The sequence below is a fragment of the Xylocopa sonorina genome, chromosome 10 (genome assembly GCF_050948175.1).
Source record: "Xylocopa sonorina isolate GNS202 chromosome 10, iyXylSono1_principal, whole genome shotgun sequence".
NCBI classification, from domain to species: domain Eukaryota; kingdom Metazoa; phylum Arthropoda; class Insecta; order Hymenoptera; family Apidae; genus Xylocopa; species Xylocopa sonorina.
In genome coordinates this window covers 8394936-8409855 of record NC_135202.1, presented here as the reverse complement: position 1 = coordinate 8409855, position 14920 = coordinate 8394936, and the positions used below count along the sequence as shown (strand labels likewise).

The 14920-nt window shown below is 41.3% G+C and overlaps 2 protein-coding genes across 2 annotated transcripts in view; one reads left to right on the top strand and one right to left on the bottom strand.

Moving 5' to 3' along the window:
• The window catches only part of Unc80 (unc80, NALCN channel complex subunit), a 31260-nt gene extending 30557 nt beyond the window's left edge, over positions 1 to 703 (top strand). Inside the window, exon 51 of the mRNA XM_076903210.1 lies at positions 61 to 703. Coding sequence (XP_076759325.1) covers positions 61 to 645 — 585 coding nt within the window. The 3' untranslated portion in view covers positions 646 to 703. The remainder of the gene's footprint in view (positions 1 to 60) is intronic.
• A 797-nt stretch (positions 704 to 1500) lies between these two features.
• Positions 1501 to 4229, bottom strand: LOC143428394 (carboxypeptidase Q-like). Its single transcript, XM_076903211.1, has 7 exons — positions 4172 to 4229; positions 3108 to 3484; positions 2796 to 2946; positions 2465 to 2714; positions 2154 to 2394; positions 1876 to 2058; positions 1501 to 1782 (listed from the first exon to the last, which is right to left on the bottom strand). Exons 2-7 carry the CDS (start codon positions 3461 to 3463, stop codon positions 1530 to 1532), a joined length of 1434 nt encoding a protein of 477 aa, XP_076759326.1. The 5' UTR covers positions 3464 to 3484; positions 4172 to 4229; the 3' UTR covers positions 1501 to 1529.
• Positions 4230 to 14920: the final 10691 nt, after the last annotated feature.

The following is a 14920-nucleotide window of genomic DNA, read 5'->3' as shown; positions in this document are numbered from 1 at the left end:
AATCGATTTCTTCGGTTTAATTAATCATTAACAAAACGATACGCAAAACGCGGTTTCCAGATAGCGCAAGTGAAATCAGAACAAAGTAACAACGTGTCTCAACCGGTTCAACCAGCGGTCTTAACACCTCCGACGCCAGTCGTCGAACCATCGAGCTTCAGCATCCCCTCGGATTCGTCCTCGATTCGTTCGCGAAGAAGCTCGTCCATCCGCCAATCCGACTGTGAGAAAAGCGGCGCGTTGCCAAACGACCAACAGATCCACAGTGGCCATCACCATTACCACCACCATTACCACCATCACCATCACCACCTTCATCTGCAGACGTCAGACGTCTCTTGGGACGACGACACGTCCAGCACTTCCGGCTACCGCGAATCGTACAGCATGCAATTGGTGTCGTTGGAGAGCAGCAACAACAACACACGACAGATCCAAGGGCCACCCTTGGCGTCGCCAGATCTGAACGACATACCCTCGACCAGCAGCACCACGACTCACGTCTTCGAGGGTAGCTCGCCAGACTGCTCCATCAATGGCAGCGGGGGTGAGAAAACGGCCCTGTTGACTGCTAGTCAAAGAACGATCTCGCAACACTCGTTGTTGATGGTTTTTCCGAATCAAGACGAAGATACGTTGATATAGACGAATGGCGAGCACGGTCGATACGCGTGTATGTTACGGTAAATGTAATTAACTGGTGATTATGTATAATCGCCGCTAAACTTGGTAAGTTTGATAAATCGTTGAGTATTTATTTAATTAACCAGCGAGTTTATACGATTCTTAACTGGTAATGGCGAACGGGATAAAGGTCCATAACTTGACCAAAATTTGTCCAATTTTCGCGGCTGTTTGGCTTCTATCATGACGTAGACATAGCCAATGGCGGTTCGTGGGTAAAATTAGTGCGGTTTACCGTGGCATATATATCAAGACGGGACTAATAAAGTGTTTCTAACTTTTAAATGCTAACGTCGAGTCTCCTTGTCAGTACACATATCCGAATGCTACCGTTTAATGTCACACTCGATTGACTTTGTTTTAATTCAGGATATTCTTTACTCTTTTTTTTTGGAAATATATTTAACGTTGGTATATTAATAAAGAGAGGCTACTATTTTCGAATTACGGAGAATTACGTTAGCAGTTAAAGGTTTTAATAAAATATGATAACGTAGCAAATTCTTCTAATACGGTGTTCAGAGTATTCAATAATGTTCTCCGTTGACCGGAAAGACCAATTAAAAAAAAATATATATAATATATATTAAGAGCCTAGTCTCGTGGTTGCATAATATATATGTTACTTTGTAATACTTGTATGTTAATTTGACGAGTATAGCGAAACAACGACCACTTGGACGTTCGAGCCCAACGATTTGTATGTTACGAGCCTCTGTAAAACTAGGTACATTTTAAATAGAAATACTTGACGAGCATTATGGTCAGTTTCGTTGTTATTAAAATTACTTGATAAAAATACAATCTTTACACGTGATTTACAACTATCGTTAACGATGGCGCGGTTACTTATGACGTGGTAAGTCAACACTGAGATCAGCGAGTACGTATGCTACGGCTGCGAATATAGCTGTTCCTTTATCGAGAGCAACCGGATCCTCGACCAGCATGGTGTCTGCGTTCGTGTGGTGATAATAAAAGTACTCGTCATCTTTCGTCCACAGAGTGGCGCCAGGTACACCAGCCTCGATCCATGAATATATGTCGGGTCCTGCGTGTGGAGTGCGAACATTCATCTCCCCCATCGAAGACAGAAGTCTGCGAATAGAAAGGAATGTAGAAAGAGAACGAGATACGAGTATCTTTTAATTCTCTGAGTATAATTCTTCTAAGTATAAGAATTAAACTGACTTCATAATGTGTTCCAGGATGCACTTCACTTGGTCGTGACCAGTAAACTCAAGACCAAGAGGCATGAACGTGCCCAGATCAGACTCCATGACGAACTGCAAATTTTTCTCCTCGCTTTTGTGAGACTTTATGTAATGTAGAGCACCTATAATACCAAGCTCCTCGGCTGTCCACATGATCATCCTAGAATTGTGTGATTTATTATAAGAAATGTTGGTTCGTTACAGTGACTTAGCATTCGAAGCCTGAAATTGCAACAGCTATTGTTATTAACTCACCTTATTGTCCGTCGTGGTTTATATTTAAGATGCTTCAACAGTTTCAACGCTTGCCACGAAATAAATGCACCACCCCCATCGTCCATCGCTCCTTGACCAACGTCCCAGCTATCGATATGGCCGGAAACGACGACCACCTTCTCTGGCGACGTGCTACCCCTTATTTCAGCTATTACGTTCCGCGACACCGTATCTGGCAACGATTTCGCTTCCATTTTCAAATTTATTTCAATCACGTACCCTGAGGAAATAAATCACGAGCACTGTTAGTTTTACTAAGAAAGAAGAAAGTTCGTAGAACGTCCAAGTACCTCTCTTCGACATTCTCCTTAGCAAACTTGCGTCCTCAGCCGTGATAGAAGCAGCTGGAATACGAGTTACATTTTTCCCATAGGTTTGTATACCCGCGTGCGGAGAGTACATTGAAAATGGCGTGATCGAATTGATTAGAACGGCGACGGCGCCATACTTGGACGCCTCCGTTGGTCCCAGATTCAAGTAATCCGCTGTTTCGATGTACGAAACGAATTTTTGATTGAATACTACGATTTTTCCACGAACCTGAAGCAATTTAGAAAATAATGATAAACGTTCGAATAAAAATCGAATGCGATTTTATATGTTAAAAATTTAGGGAAGTACCTCGTGCGATCTATTCCTGAGTTCCTCCCAAGTATTTACGACAATAGCCTCAGCAGTTATTCCTTCTTTTGGAGTACCAATGCTGTAACCTGCTCCCAGGATCGCGAGATCCTTGCGTCTTGGTTTTAACAGAGTTGCTGACTCTTTCCCTCTGAAGAATAAATTTGTAATAAAATTATTGAGAGAAAGCCTTCGAAAAGCTATTTTGAAACTATCTTAATATTTTTTTTGGCTAATAAAAATAATACGTGCGATGAGAAAGGGTAGATTATCAATTTTAAAGAAACGCTTCAGACAATTAACATGCTTTACCTGACCCAATGTGGTACAGGAACGGGTTCACCGTGGACATTTTCCAATCCACACTCGATTGACTTATTAAGTACATAGTCGATGGATTGCTCCAGTACATCGGAACCGGTTAGCCGCGGACCGAAATAGTCGACAAAGTTGGCTAATTCCGTCCAAGTGGTCGACTTGAACGATCCAGACACAGCTTCGTTTATTATAGCCTGAACAAACGGCTGGTACGCGTCTATTTCCTGTTTCAGGCCTGGCGGCAGTGGACAGGTGCCGACGTTGCTCGTTTTCCGGTTGCTGTACCCTGCTGTCGTTGATTGTATATTGACAAGTCCCGTGATTGTAACAAATATTATGGGCAGCAACATGTTGATGGATTGTATCTTCGACTGTAAACATTTTGCATATGAAATCGTCACGGTTTAAAAAAATACGTGTCTTATCATTTTTCGATGTTCGAACAATTCAAGAGGGACAGGAATAGATGCAAGGAAAGCAATCAATACTGACGCAAGTAGTATAAACAGAGATAGTTGCGCCGTGATATTTAAAAACAATATCTGGTATGATGTAAGGAATTATCTCATAAATTTTTGCTGCTCTCGAAATAAGTCCAAACACGACATAAATTAGATTAGATTTGCTTGTAATCTAATAGTTGTGTAATCTCAACTGGAAATAAATACCAATAATGTCTATAATTATGCAATTGTATATAAGAACATTTTTAACTATTTGTATACATTTTTTATGAGTAAAATATTCAAATTATAGGCCACGAATGTAAACAATGGTACGTAAGAGGTTTTGGAGAAAATTTTATGTAGTGAAAAATTGTGTATAATTATGTACTTCACTGAACAAGATAAATTAGAAGAGAAGTATGAGAAGATCATTCAGATATGACTAGCGATAGCCATTTTTCTTATTTTGTGCTTAGAACATGAACGTTTTGCTCTTGTTTTCTGACTTATCTCGTTCAAGTCGATGCAATAACAGTAATGAACTCTGTAATCGTTTGTACGATAATTCTCAAAGAAAGTAATGTGAACTTAAAAAAAAAAAAAAAAATTTACCAGTAATTTAACGTCAGAGAAGATACAGTTACATATGTGTAACAGTGGAACACTTCGAACAGTCTACCCAATGTCGTCTTTGCAGACTGCAGACGCACAGTAAAGAATGCGTGTACTTATACGTCTTGCCATGGAGGGGATCAGAAAGTTATAGGAGGAGAAGGAAAATATGGTTATCTTTGGAAGTCTCATTGTGTCCAGTACAAATAAGATATTGTATTTGAATACACAAGTGTACAGTCATTCATAAAACTGTTCACTACTTAGCATAACTCCATTTTCCTCAATCAGTGTTTGCTGAACACTGATTAGTATGGTTTTGAGTATGATTTCTATATTAACTGTAAATTTACTAATGTATCTCAAAGGAAAGGAAATTAAATAGGTTCGAGACAGGTGAATGTGTTCACCACTGCATGTGTCATCCGACGTTCGAAGGAAAATACCACAGTACGTCATGAAGGAAACGCAGATACGAATAGATAAGTATCAAGATATTTCCTCGATCAGTGGTATTTCAACACACAAAAGATACTTAAAAAAAATCTGAATCGTTTGCAGGCCTTTTATAAGCTACATTACTAAACACGCCAGTTGCCAAGGCAGTCGCAACGCAGACGATAAAGACACTTTGGGAATTCCCAATCTCCAGTTGTCTGGGTGAGTAATTTCTTCAGTTCAGTAAACAGTTTCTTCATTGAGCTGAAGCGTGTTCCGATTTAGAACACGAGACATCTCATTGTTGAACCCTGATTTGACGTTGTGGATTTCCAGAATTTTTTATTTCTGGCGCGATTGTAATTTATATTATAAGTACAATTATTCAAAGTAAGGAGAACTTTATGGAAAATGAAGAATCTATGGAGAATGAAATTGCTTGCAAAATTTTTGTCAATGGGCTAAGATAGTTTTTAAAAAATTTCACTTGTTACTATATTTGAAATAAAATATATTACCAATTGCTACTAAAATCGAAATCTTACATTCTGTTCAATGGGTAATATTGCAAGCACAGTATATAAATCATAAGAAGCTCTAGGAATTTGTATGGTGCGCCTCGTTTATCGATAAGAAAGGATTACATCCTTTCCATCAGAGGCTTACTTCCGCCATTTGTGTTATTCAAACGTGGTTCGAAAATTTAAATTCAAATACGCGAACGAAAGAAAGATTTTAACTACCCTGTCTATTAAGGAAGTGCTTAGGGGATGATTAAAATAGGCCTCGTTTATTAATAGGAAATAATGTTTATTATACAGTGTACATATTTATTAACTTCATTTATTTTATTTCTGTTATAAATTTTATATTAATAATTGTATTATGCTTTGCCGAGCGACGAATGCCTTGATCAGTGTGCGCTTAATCTATAACAATCTCCGTAAAAAGTATAGAAACTTCTGCTTTTTATTTTGTTCGTTTGTTTGTTTTCGATTCGTTTCCTCTTTTATCCTTGTTTCATCGAACCCTTCGCTCATCCCCCCCAACCCCCCAAACATTAATCGCCGTGAGTTTATACCACCAAAGAGTATCGCCAAAATATGTTGCGCTGAAAACGGCATAATCGTTCGGCATATACAAATAATAGTACTGTCGAAGTTAAAGTAATTGGCGGATTATTCATTTCCTTTGTTCACATTCGCTGGTTACACTGTTTCGTGTGAAATAGCGCCGCGCCGCTTTCGCGTCATTGTGTGGTTTCCTTTATTTTCAAAATTTCCTTCTCTCTCTCTCTCTCTCTCTCTCTCTCTCTCTCTTTCTCTCTCGCTTGCTCTCTCTCTCTCTCTCTCTTTCTCTCGCTCTCGCTCTCGAAATACTTCACCCTAGGATTAGTATCTGTGTTATCAGTTATTTTTATAATATGCGTAATAATATAAATAATGTCGTTAATATAGCTATAATGATTACCGTTTCTTTAATGATAAACTATCTGAATGGTACATTTTCTCTGTCAATGGCCATGTCACCGTTATAGCTAATTATGTAGTTTGTATGCGAGCTCCGAATGGAATAAGGTACGTCGTACACAAAACTTCTTTTTTTCGGCTCGGCGTAGTTTTCTCGTTAACGCAACGGAACGAGCAACGATAATAAACGGAGAACAGAACGGAAAATAACTAGTCGACGAATACAGGAACACGTTTGTGGCGCGAAAATGCGAACGTCGAGGAACCTTCCTTCGTTCGATTCGTGAGAGATCCTTTTTTTTTTTCATTGCGATCAGATCGATCCGTCTCTTCTCTTCTCGTGGATGCGTTCCTTGGTAGAAACGAAAGTAGAAATTAACAGCAATTCTTCGACTCGGATAATCTTGGAAAATCGAATGTCAGAGCGTTCAAGTTTCAGACGCGAAGGGGAGGAAAAAAATGTCAACGATGCGGAAAATGATTTTTTTTTTCACGATCTTCGACGAAATATAGGTTCCCTCGAAGTACGCTAAAAAATTCTCACTCCCATTCTCTCTCTCTACCTTTCACTCGATCTCTTGTTTTCTCTCTCTCTCTCTCTCTCTCTCTCTCTCTCTCTCTCTCTCTCTCGTTCTCTCTTCTACTGTCTTGCACACGTCACCGTGTTCTAGTCTTGATATATAAATGTACGACGTTAATACATGTCATCCAGATTTCGTGTCGGTGTCTCGTGTAATTTCATATTTCTGTATTTCTCGCTTGCTTGAATGTATGTATCTAGCTTCCTAACATAAGTGTTAAGTATAATTATTTTTATTTTTATATAATGTATTAGTGGTTTTTTTTCTTGTTATAATAATAATAATAATCATCGTCATCCCATAATAATCATAATCGATAACCATAATAATAGCAATAATAATATTAATCATCATCACCGTTCTGATCATAATCGCGATGATGCCGTTAATTCGTCATTATATCGATATATATATTTATATATATATTTATATATATATATTATATATTTATATTACACGTTTCTTATGAAAATAATAATCCAAACTGGCATATCTTCCGTTCACGCTGTTTTTCCCCCTCATATTCACGGCTCACCCCCTGTTTATCAACCACTCTCCTCTACTTTCCCCTCGCACCTCCATTCTCGCCCTCTTACCTTTTTTTATTTTCTCTTCCCCTACCTCTCTCTCTCTCTCTCACTCTCTCTCACTCTCTCTCTTTCTCTCTCTCTCTCTTTTTCTCTCTTTCTCTCTTTTTCATTCGTAGATCGCGACGATAACAATTCTAGCGTTAAGTAGAAACGGCAGAACCGCAACGAGCCTGAAGACGGGACGTGAAACGATTAACCAATCGCATCGCGATTCGATATTACTTTATTTTACACCGACCCTACGCTCTGCCGGGAAATCATCAACAGACGTACCACCACGGGCATCGCTGTCCTTGGCGGAGGTTTTAAAAATTTTCATCGACGACTCACCACGGCTACGAAGACAATTCGAAAGCCATACTACTATTTACAACTCTAACCGCAGAGTGTTTCCTTCAGCCCTCTCGCGTTCAATTTCTGCTACGACCGTGCAATGTGACCATCGTTCATCGTTACTCGCGACACGTACGTCCCCACGTGTCGTTTGATCGATTATTTTCTTTCTCTCTCTCTTTCTCTGAAGAGAGGAATCGCCACGGAAGATTGTTTCGATGTCCGTTTCGCTGCGAAACGGCGACGAGTCGCCGAATCGCGAAAACGATCGTCCCCGCCGATATAACGCCAGGTTTGCCCTCGGAGCCTAAGCGAGTCGCGTCAACCATCCCCGTTCAACTTTTCATTTCTCTAAATACATGTACAATATGGAAATATTTCTACAGCCGCGTGTCCTATCATTGTTCCGCGCATGCCCTCGTAAAATTTATCGCGTTGATATGCTAAAACGTGCCTCCTCTCTTATCGTACTAACATTATGAATTACTCCTTATATACGTCGTCTCGACCGTTTTTTTGTTTTGCCACTTTTCTCTCGCCAGTTCGCCTCCAAAACGGCTATCCGCGGTTACCACATTTTGCCTCTGCTTCCTTTTCTACTGCTTTTTGTCTCTCTCTCTCTCTCTCTCTCTCTCTCTCTCTCTCTCTCTCTCTTCTGATTTGATCACACGTGCGCTCATTTGTATACGACGATCAGCTTCTTCGCCGTTTACCTATGGTGATTATCTCGCTTTTCAATGTAACAACGTTATCCATTGATGTAACATAATCAGTGACGCCAATAGTAGCGGTGGTAGGACAGAGGTAAAAAGAATAACGATACTGTTGATAATTAAACGTGATTACGTGAACGATCATCTTCATAATACGCAAAAAGATAATAATAATAAAAATAGTCATCAATCAATAGATCAAACTAAGGACATTTAACAATATTATTTGCAGTAATAGCCACCAATTTATACCTACAAACTCAATTTAAATAACATATAATTAGCAAAGATTAATACTGTCGCGCTAATAATAAATAATGTTCGCTATATCATCGAATTGCAATGCTCGATCAACTCTTCGCCCGCCATCTTCTCGAGTCGGTGCACCGGAAGTGCGACGCGGCGCGACGAACGCGGAGAACGGCGTAACCAACTGAAGAAGCGATCTCGTAACGAGCACGTGGACTCCATTCCATTCGATGGTTAGCTCGATCGACGCAACGGTTAATTAGCCGGCGCAAGCGAGAAGGGCTGTCGAGGGCGAGACTCGTCGTCAAGGGGAAAAAGAGAAGGGCGTTCCAAGAAACGTCCCACGCGTGCAGCGAACGTTTTCATCGTCTCCATGCGCTACATAGTTAGCGCTCCGCTGTATAGGACATTACGCGTGTGCACCGGCATATACGCACACTCGTCTTCGTTCTTTCTTTCTTTTTTTTTCTCTCATCTTCCTTATGTACAAACCCTCTCAGGCCCGCGGAGACATCGACGAGTATTCGGAATCGCGAAGCATCGTCGTGGACCACAAGCATTCGCCACTCGTATCCGTGGTAAAGAGAATTTTCGTATCCTACTCACGGCGATCCCGAAGACCTCGAGGTCTGCTGATCCGGCCGTAGGGAACAGAAAACAGAAAGAAATGTTCAAGGAAAAACTCGCATTGTATATCGATGGTTGATTATACTACGCAACGTTCACATTTTTGTTGGGCCCCGGATGCGTGAGAACGGTCAAGGGCCGCCGTTTACAAAATTGTTCATTTTAATCATTTTTCATTATTGTATGCCACCCCGGAAATCAACGATAAAACTGATTTCACCATACGATCCGTACAATGTATCCCTTCTCCGAAGGCAAGAGGATATTTCAATTTCTTTCTCTCTTCTTCTTCCTCTTCTTCTTTCTCTTCTTGCATGCGTGCGCGCGTGTGAATGTGTATGTGTACAGATGTGTGTGTATACGTGTCTCTAATGTTATTTCCTCGCGTGTCACGTGTGTGCTCTGTGTCTTTTTCCTTCCTTTAGCCCCCTACCCCATCCCCTGTTTCTCTCTTCGGCATGTACTCGATTCGACCTCGCACCTTTTTCGCGTTACACCCCCGATTCGTTCCCTATATTTAAATATGTAAAAATATACAGGTTAGGTTATAGTCGTAAATACAGTTAAAAAATTCTACGTTTTTTTTCCATTTTTTTTTTGGTTTAGCTTCGAGCACGGGATGCAGTCGAGTCGTGTCCTTCGAAATGATCCAGCGGTCGGAGAAAAAGCGAGCCCTTTAAACCCGAGAACGCGAGTGAAACGTTATGCCTGGCATCGCGTCGATCGGATACCTACTGGATACACCGAAACACCCCTCGCAAGTCGTACGTGTAACCTCTCGTCGCGTCCGTGGTTGCTTGTCGGTTTTCTCACCTAGCTTCGTAACGAGAACTGATCATTAAAAGCCGCGGTTCAATCAAATAAACGTGTATGTACGTATATAATATGTTAGCTGCCCGCATTCTGACTGTTGTCGCGCGTTCTACGCTCGCTTACGCGCCTCGATTCGAAAACAGAAACGCTCATATCTCGCTTTGGTTCCGATCTGAGTGTACACGCGGTAAGCTACGAAACGTTTCCCTCTAACGCGGTTTCTAACTAAAATAGACGCGGACCCCGCGACTTGTACGCTCATCGAGATCTCTGCGAGCGAGTTGTGTGTAAGTCAGTCTCAAAATTAGTTGCACACCTTCGCGGTACATAAAACTTCGACGTACATTCGTTCTTTCGTTTCCTTTTTTCTGGTTTCCTCTTGTGTTCTCTTTTTTTTTCTCTCTCTCTCTCTCTTTTCTTTCCTTTTCAACGAACGACAGCTGCTCGATATACGCGAACGCTTGTGTACGCGTGTCGTTTACGTCGTTCGTAAACCTGCCACGAGTCTCCGAGAAAGAAGCCGGCGAAATCGATCTATGATAATTAAATACAAAGATTGTTGCGCGCTCTGATCACGTTCGAGTGTTCTTGCAGCCGTTAAAAAACTATCGGGCAAACGTGTAACGAAATTCCATATTTTTTCTGGACGGTACGTTCTGGGCGTGACTATTCTTCTCCTTTCCTTAGGCAGTTGCTAACTCTTAACTATTTTACACGTATCTCTGGCAACTGTCGTGAACTCGATAAAACCGCGAACCGTCCTCGTCCATTTGTTCGGTGCTTTATCGTCGAAGCAATGGGAACCTTGAATCGAATCGATTTTATTCGCTTAACCAAAGCGTTGAAACGTTATCCAATTGGAGAACGGTTACGCGAACCTGTTCTCTCTTCAAACAAACGAACAAAGACCCTTTAGTCAAACAGCGAAACGGAATCGTCGATACACGTGTACGTATACTTTTTCTAACGATGCGCATAACAAAAGTGGTAACAGACTCGTGTCCGCCATTTGAAAATCAAGAGCGAAACTCGCAAGTTTAACGATTACATTTGCTTTCTTTCTCCTTCTCGAAATGTTACACGGAAGATTACAATATCTTACACGCCTTCGAGACGGACGTGTTCGACGACGATCGTCGCGAGACCGTCCCAGTGATTAAATACCATTTAGAAAAAAATGATAGTCGAACAGACTTGAACGCAATTCGCTGCCGCTTCGTGCGAAAGAGCCACTTGTTAGCCAACTGTTGCATTCTGAGCAGGCGCCGCAGGAGTACATTATAATTTGCCAGAACCGAGCCACTCCTCCATCAACCTTTCTCGTCTATTCATTTCCAAACCGTATAGAAATTGCTACATTGTCCAAAGGATTCACTTCGATTCGTACAAAAATTCTGGCCGGCATCCTGAATGGAGTCGGTTGCCGTCGCTTAATCGAAACGGAAAGAAGACGTCGCAAAGAAAACGTACATAGCGATAGACGTGAGGTGTGTGAGAAAAATTGTGAGACTTAATTTTCTTTCGGGAAATAGTGCGAGTACGAACGTTCTCAATTCCATCCTCGAAACTTTTTAGCCTGTTCGCTGGAACAGTTAATATTTCGATGACGCTTCGCACCAATATAATTAAAGAATTTGCATAAATTTGAGAGGAACAAATTTGGATAGTGAAGAGTTTAAAAATGATGGGACAAGATAAAAAATATTAAAGATTTTTCAATCTTGTTTTAACAAGCAATAAGAGTTTTAGATTATTAATCTTTTATGTAGGAAAATTTAAGCTTTTGGTTTGCAATAACGTGAAAGAATTGAATACTGAAGCTATGGAACCATTGTGGAATTATAAAATTTGAATTTGATCGAAGATTTCTGTAGTGTGTCTGATAAAAATGAAAAATATGTGAAAAAAATTAAGTCTCGTCACTTTTCCGCACACCCTGCGTTTACTTACTGACAAAAATTTTTTCTCTACTCTAGTATTATTTCTCCTGTAACAGTTGATTCATGCTCGAAGTGGAAATTAATTTGGAAGATTCATTATTGGCACATTATTCTGCTTCATAAATGCTGCCTCCAAGATACTAGTTCGAACAAGTACAGTGTGTAATCCTCTTTCGAAAAACATTTAAAGAATTGCATTACTTTTTCATCCCTTTAACACATTTCGTGCCACTCGAGTTACCGCTAGTTGGAACTTGTTCCATCAGCGTGTGCGCGCGTACCATCGTACAAATAAATTTGAAGTATAACCAATAAGTCGAAACATATTTTATAACACCTTATACAATGTTTGTATCGTTTCAGTTTGTTACTTGCGATAGTTTACGAATTCACTCGATGAGATACGAGGGTTGTACGAAAAGTTACGCGAAAATGGCGTGGCAGAAAATGCGTTAAGGTGTGTAATGATAAACTCTGCTGTTCAAGTTCCCGATTCGCGATAATCACGTAATGCCTCTACTTCACCGAGAAGGAATTTAGCTGGACGTTAAAAAATGGTGATACCCGTTCAACGATAGAAGAATTGAAACCGGCGTGACAAATAATGAGAGCCAGTATGACCACGATAGGTGTCCAATGCACACGATTAAAGGGTCGAAGCGGAAAACTAGGAGAAGCATTCGAAACGATAACGAGATCAATATCCAGATCGTGTGCTACAAAATCGAGGCAAAGGTTCGAGCAGCAAAGTTACTCGAGGTTTCACTGTTTGCCATGCAAATCTGTCCATGCCTGTCGAGATCTATTATAATTTTTAAGTAAGTCTCGGTACCTATCCGCCGATGGCTTCTTATAAGAAGTATGCTTTCGGTTTACAGTTAATTTTAGAGTCGACTTTCAATCATTATATACGTATGTGTATATATATATATTTTTTTTATTTTATTTATTTCGTATATATTATTTCGACCTTACGCGCTAGGAGTTAGAGTTAAAAACTTATCGTTTGGCGATTACTTATTTAAAATATGTTCTGTCTGTTAATAACTTTTAGTGTTTCGCTCTTTCTCTCTATCTCTCTCGCTCTCTCTCTCGCTCTACCTCTCGCTCTTGCTCTCGCTCTCTCTCTCTCTCTCTCTCTCGCTCTCTTTCTACCCCTTTCTCTCCCACTCTTTCTCACGGTCTGTCTCACTCGCCCCACCTTAACGTGTCTATTTAATTTTTTTTTTTTTCAAATTCAATCATATATGCGCGCGATATAGAATATTTATATCTCCCCACCGCCACCACCACACACACACACCGCACCAGAGTGTAGTCCCTCTGCGTGTACCTTCTTGTCCTCCTCCCCTGGTATAAGTGATTATAGTGTGCATACTTTATTATACTTACTTTTTTTTTTCTTGTTTATAACCTTACTTGTTAGCGATAACCATAGTAATTGTTTATGCATATCATTCGCTTATACGCATAGATGGCACGCTATATAAAACTATGCTATATGCAAATTTTTTCATCGTCTCAAACCACTAATCTACGTGTTCTTCACGAAATTCAAATGTATACATACACACACCTGCATATACGTAACCTATTCGTTCATAGCTCGCCTATACGTATACACATACGCTATGTTTATATATACATACGCATCTCGGATCCCATAGCCGCGCGATTTAAAATCTGTTACGCGTACCTCGCTCCGATCGATCGCTCCCCATCCACGTAATCCTCACCACTTTCACGCTAGGTGGTCTCTAAATTCATTTCTCTAAAATGCAAAATCCCCTCCAAACGACTCTCCCCACAGTCGATTCGTGACGTGCAGCCATTGGGTGGCACGAAGATGTTGTCGCCCGAATTCCCTCGACCACTGTTCCATCTACGATTCTAAGCGTCCCCTCGATCGTTTCCGGCATCGACGAAAAAGAAAGACCCCTCCGGTCGGTTCGACCACGATAATTAAATGTCCCAAGGAAGACGTCGTGGTCTACGAAAATTCCTCTTCCGTTTCTCTGTCTCTCTTCACGCTTTTTCCTCGCATTCCCCACTTTCCTTTCTCCTCGACCAACAACCGATCGCTAACGATCGCGAGTCGACAAGTCTCTCCGCGCGTTCGCCTACGCCTCTGATGCTAATAATCCGGTGCCAACTCGCCCGTGCGTGGAACGGGAAGAAAAGACTGAGCTTCGAGCGGTTCCCCTCGAGAAAAAGGGACGCGATCATCGACTGGACCGACCCGACGCCACGAATCGACGATTCGTAACGCGCCAATTTCAAGTTCGAACGATTATTCGTCTACGCTCTTCGACGGTGTCGATTTTCCGTACTCGTACAGCCCCACGTCTCTGCTTTTTACGTACTCTCATCTCGTCTACGCGCAGGGTTTCTCGCGTTCGCAATGTATCGGACGCGAAGTTCGAAATCGTCTCAGACAAACACACATCGATCCCATCGAGACTGTCGATGAAATGAAAACGAACGGATGGCTCGAACGGGCGGCTCGCTCGGTCATCGTCTTGAAAGCATCTCGTCCGCGTGTACAAAAAACGTTCTACAGTGATCTAAGTGCGGCAAGCGACAACATTTCAATGTCAACTTTTAGTTTATTCCCCGTAGAACCGAGACGCACAGCAATTTGTCTCCCGATCGGGCCGTTGCACTGTCGACCAACCGCCGATCGGGATTCGCAGAAGAAGGAACAATAGCAACCCGCACAATCACCCTAGGATCGCCAAGGGGGAATACTTTGTTTTATTTTTCTCATTTCTCTCTCTCTCTCTCTCTCTCTCTCTCTCTCTCTCTCTCTCTCTGTCTCTCGAAAATTGTTCCAAGCGGCTGTCCCGCTTTTTCTCAACGACAATAAAGATGCGCGAGAGTACGCGAGCACGTTGAGCTTCGCTCGAAACAAAGGGCGATTGCCGATTAAATCTTTAAGTGTTTGCGTCCTTTATTCCGTCGTCTCGCGCGGAAGATGAAAACTCTTCGCGCGCTCG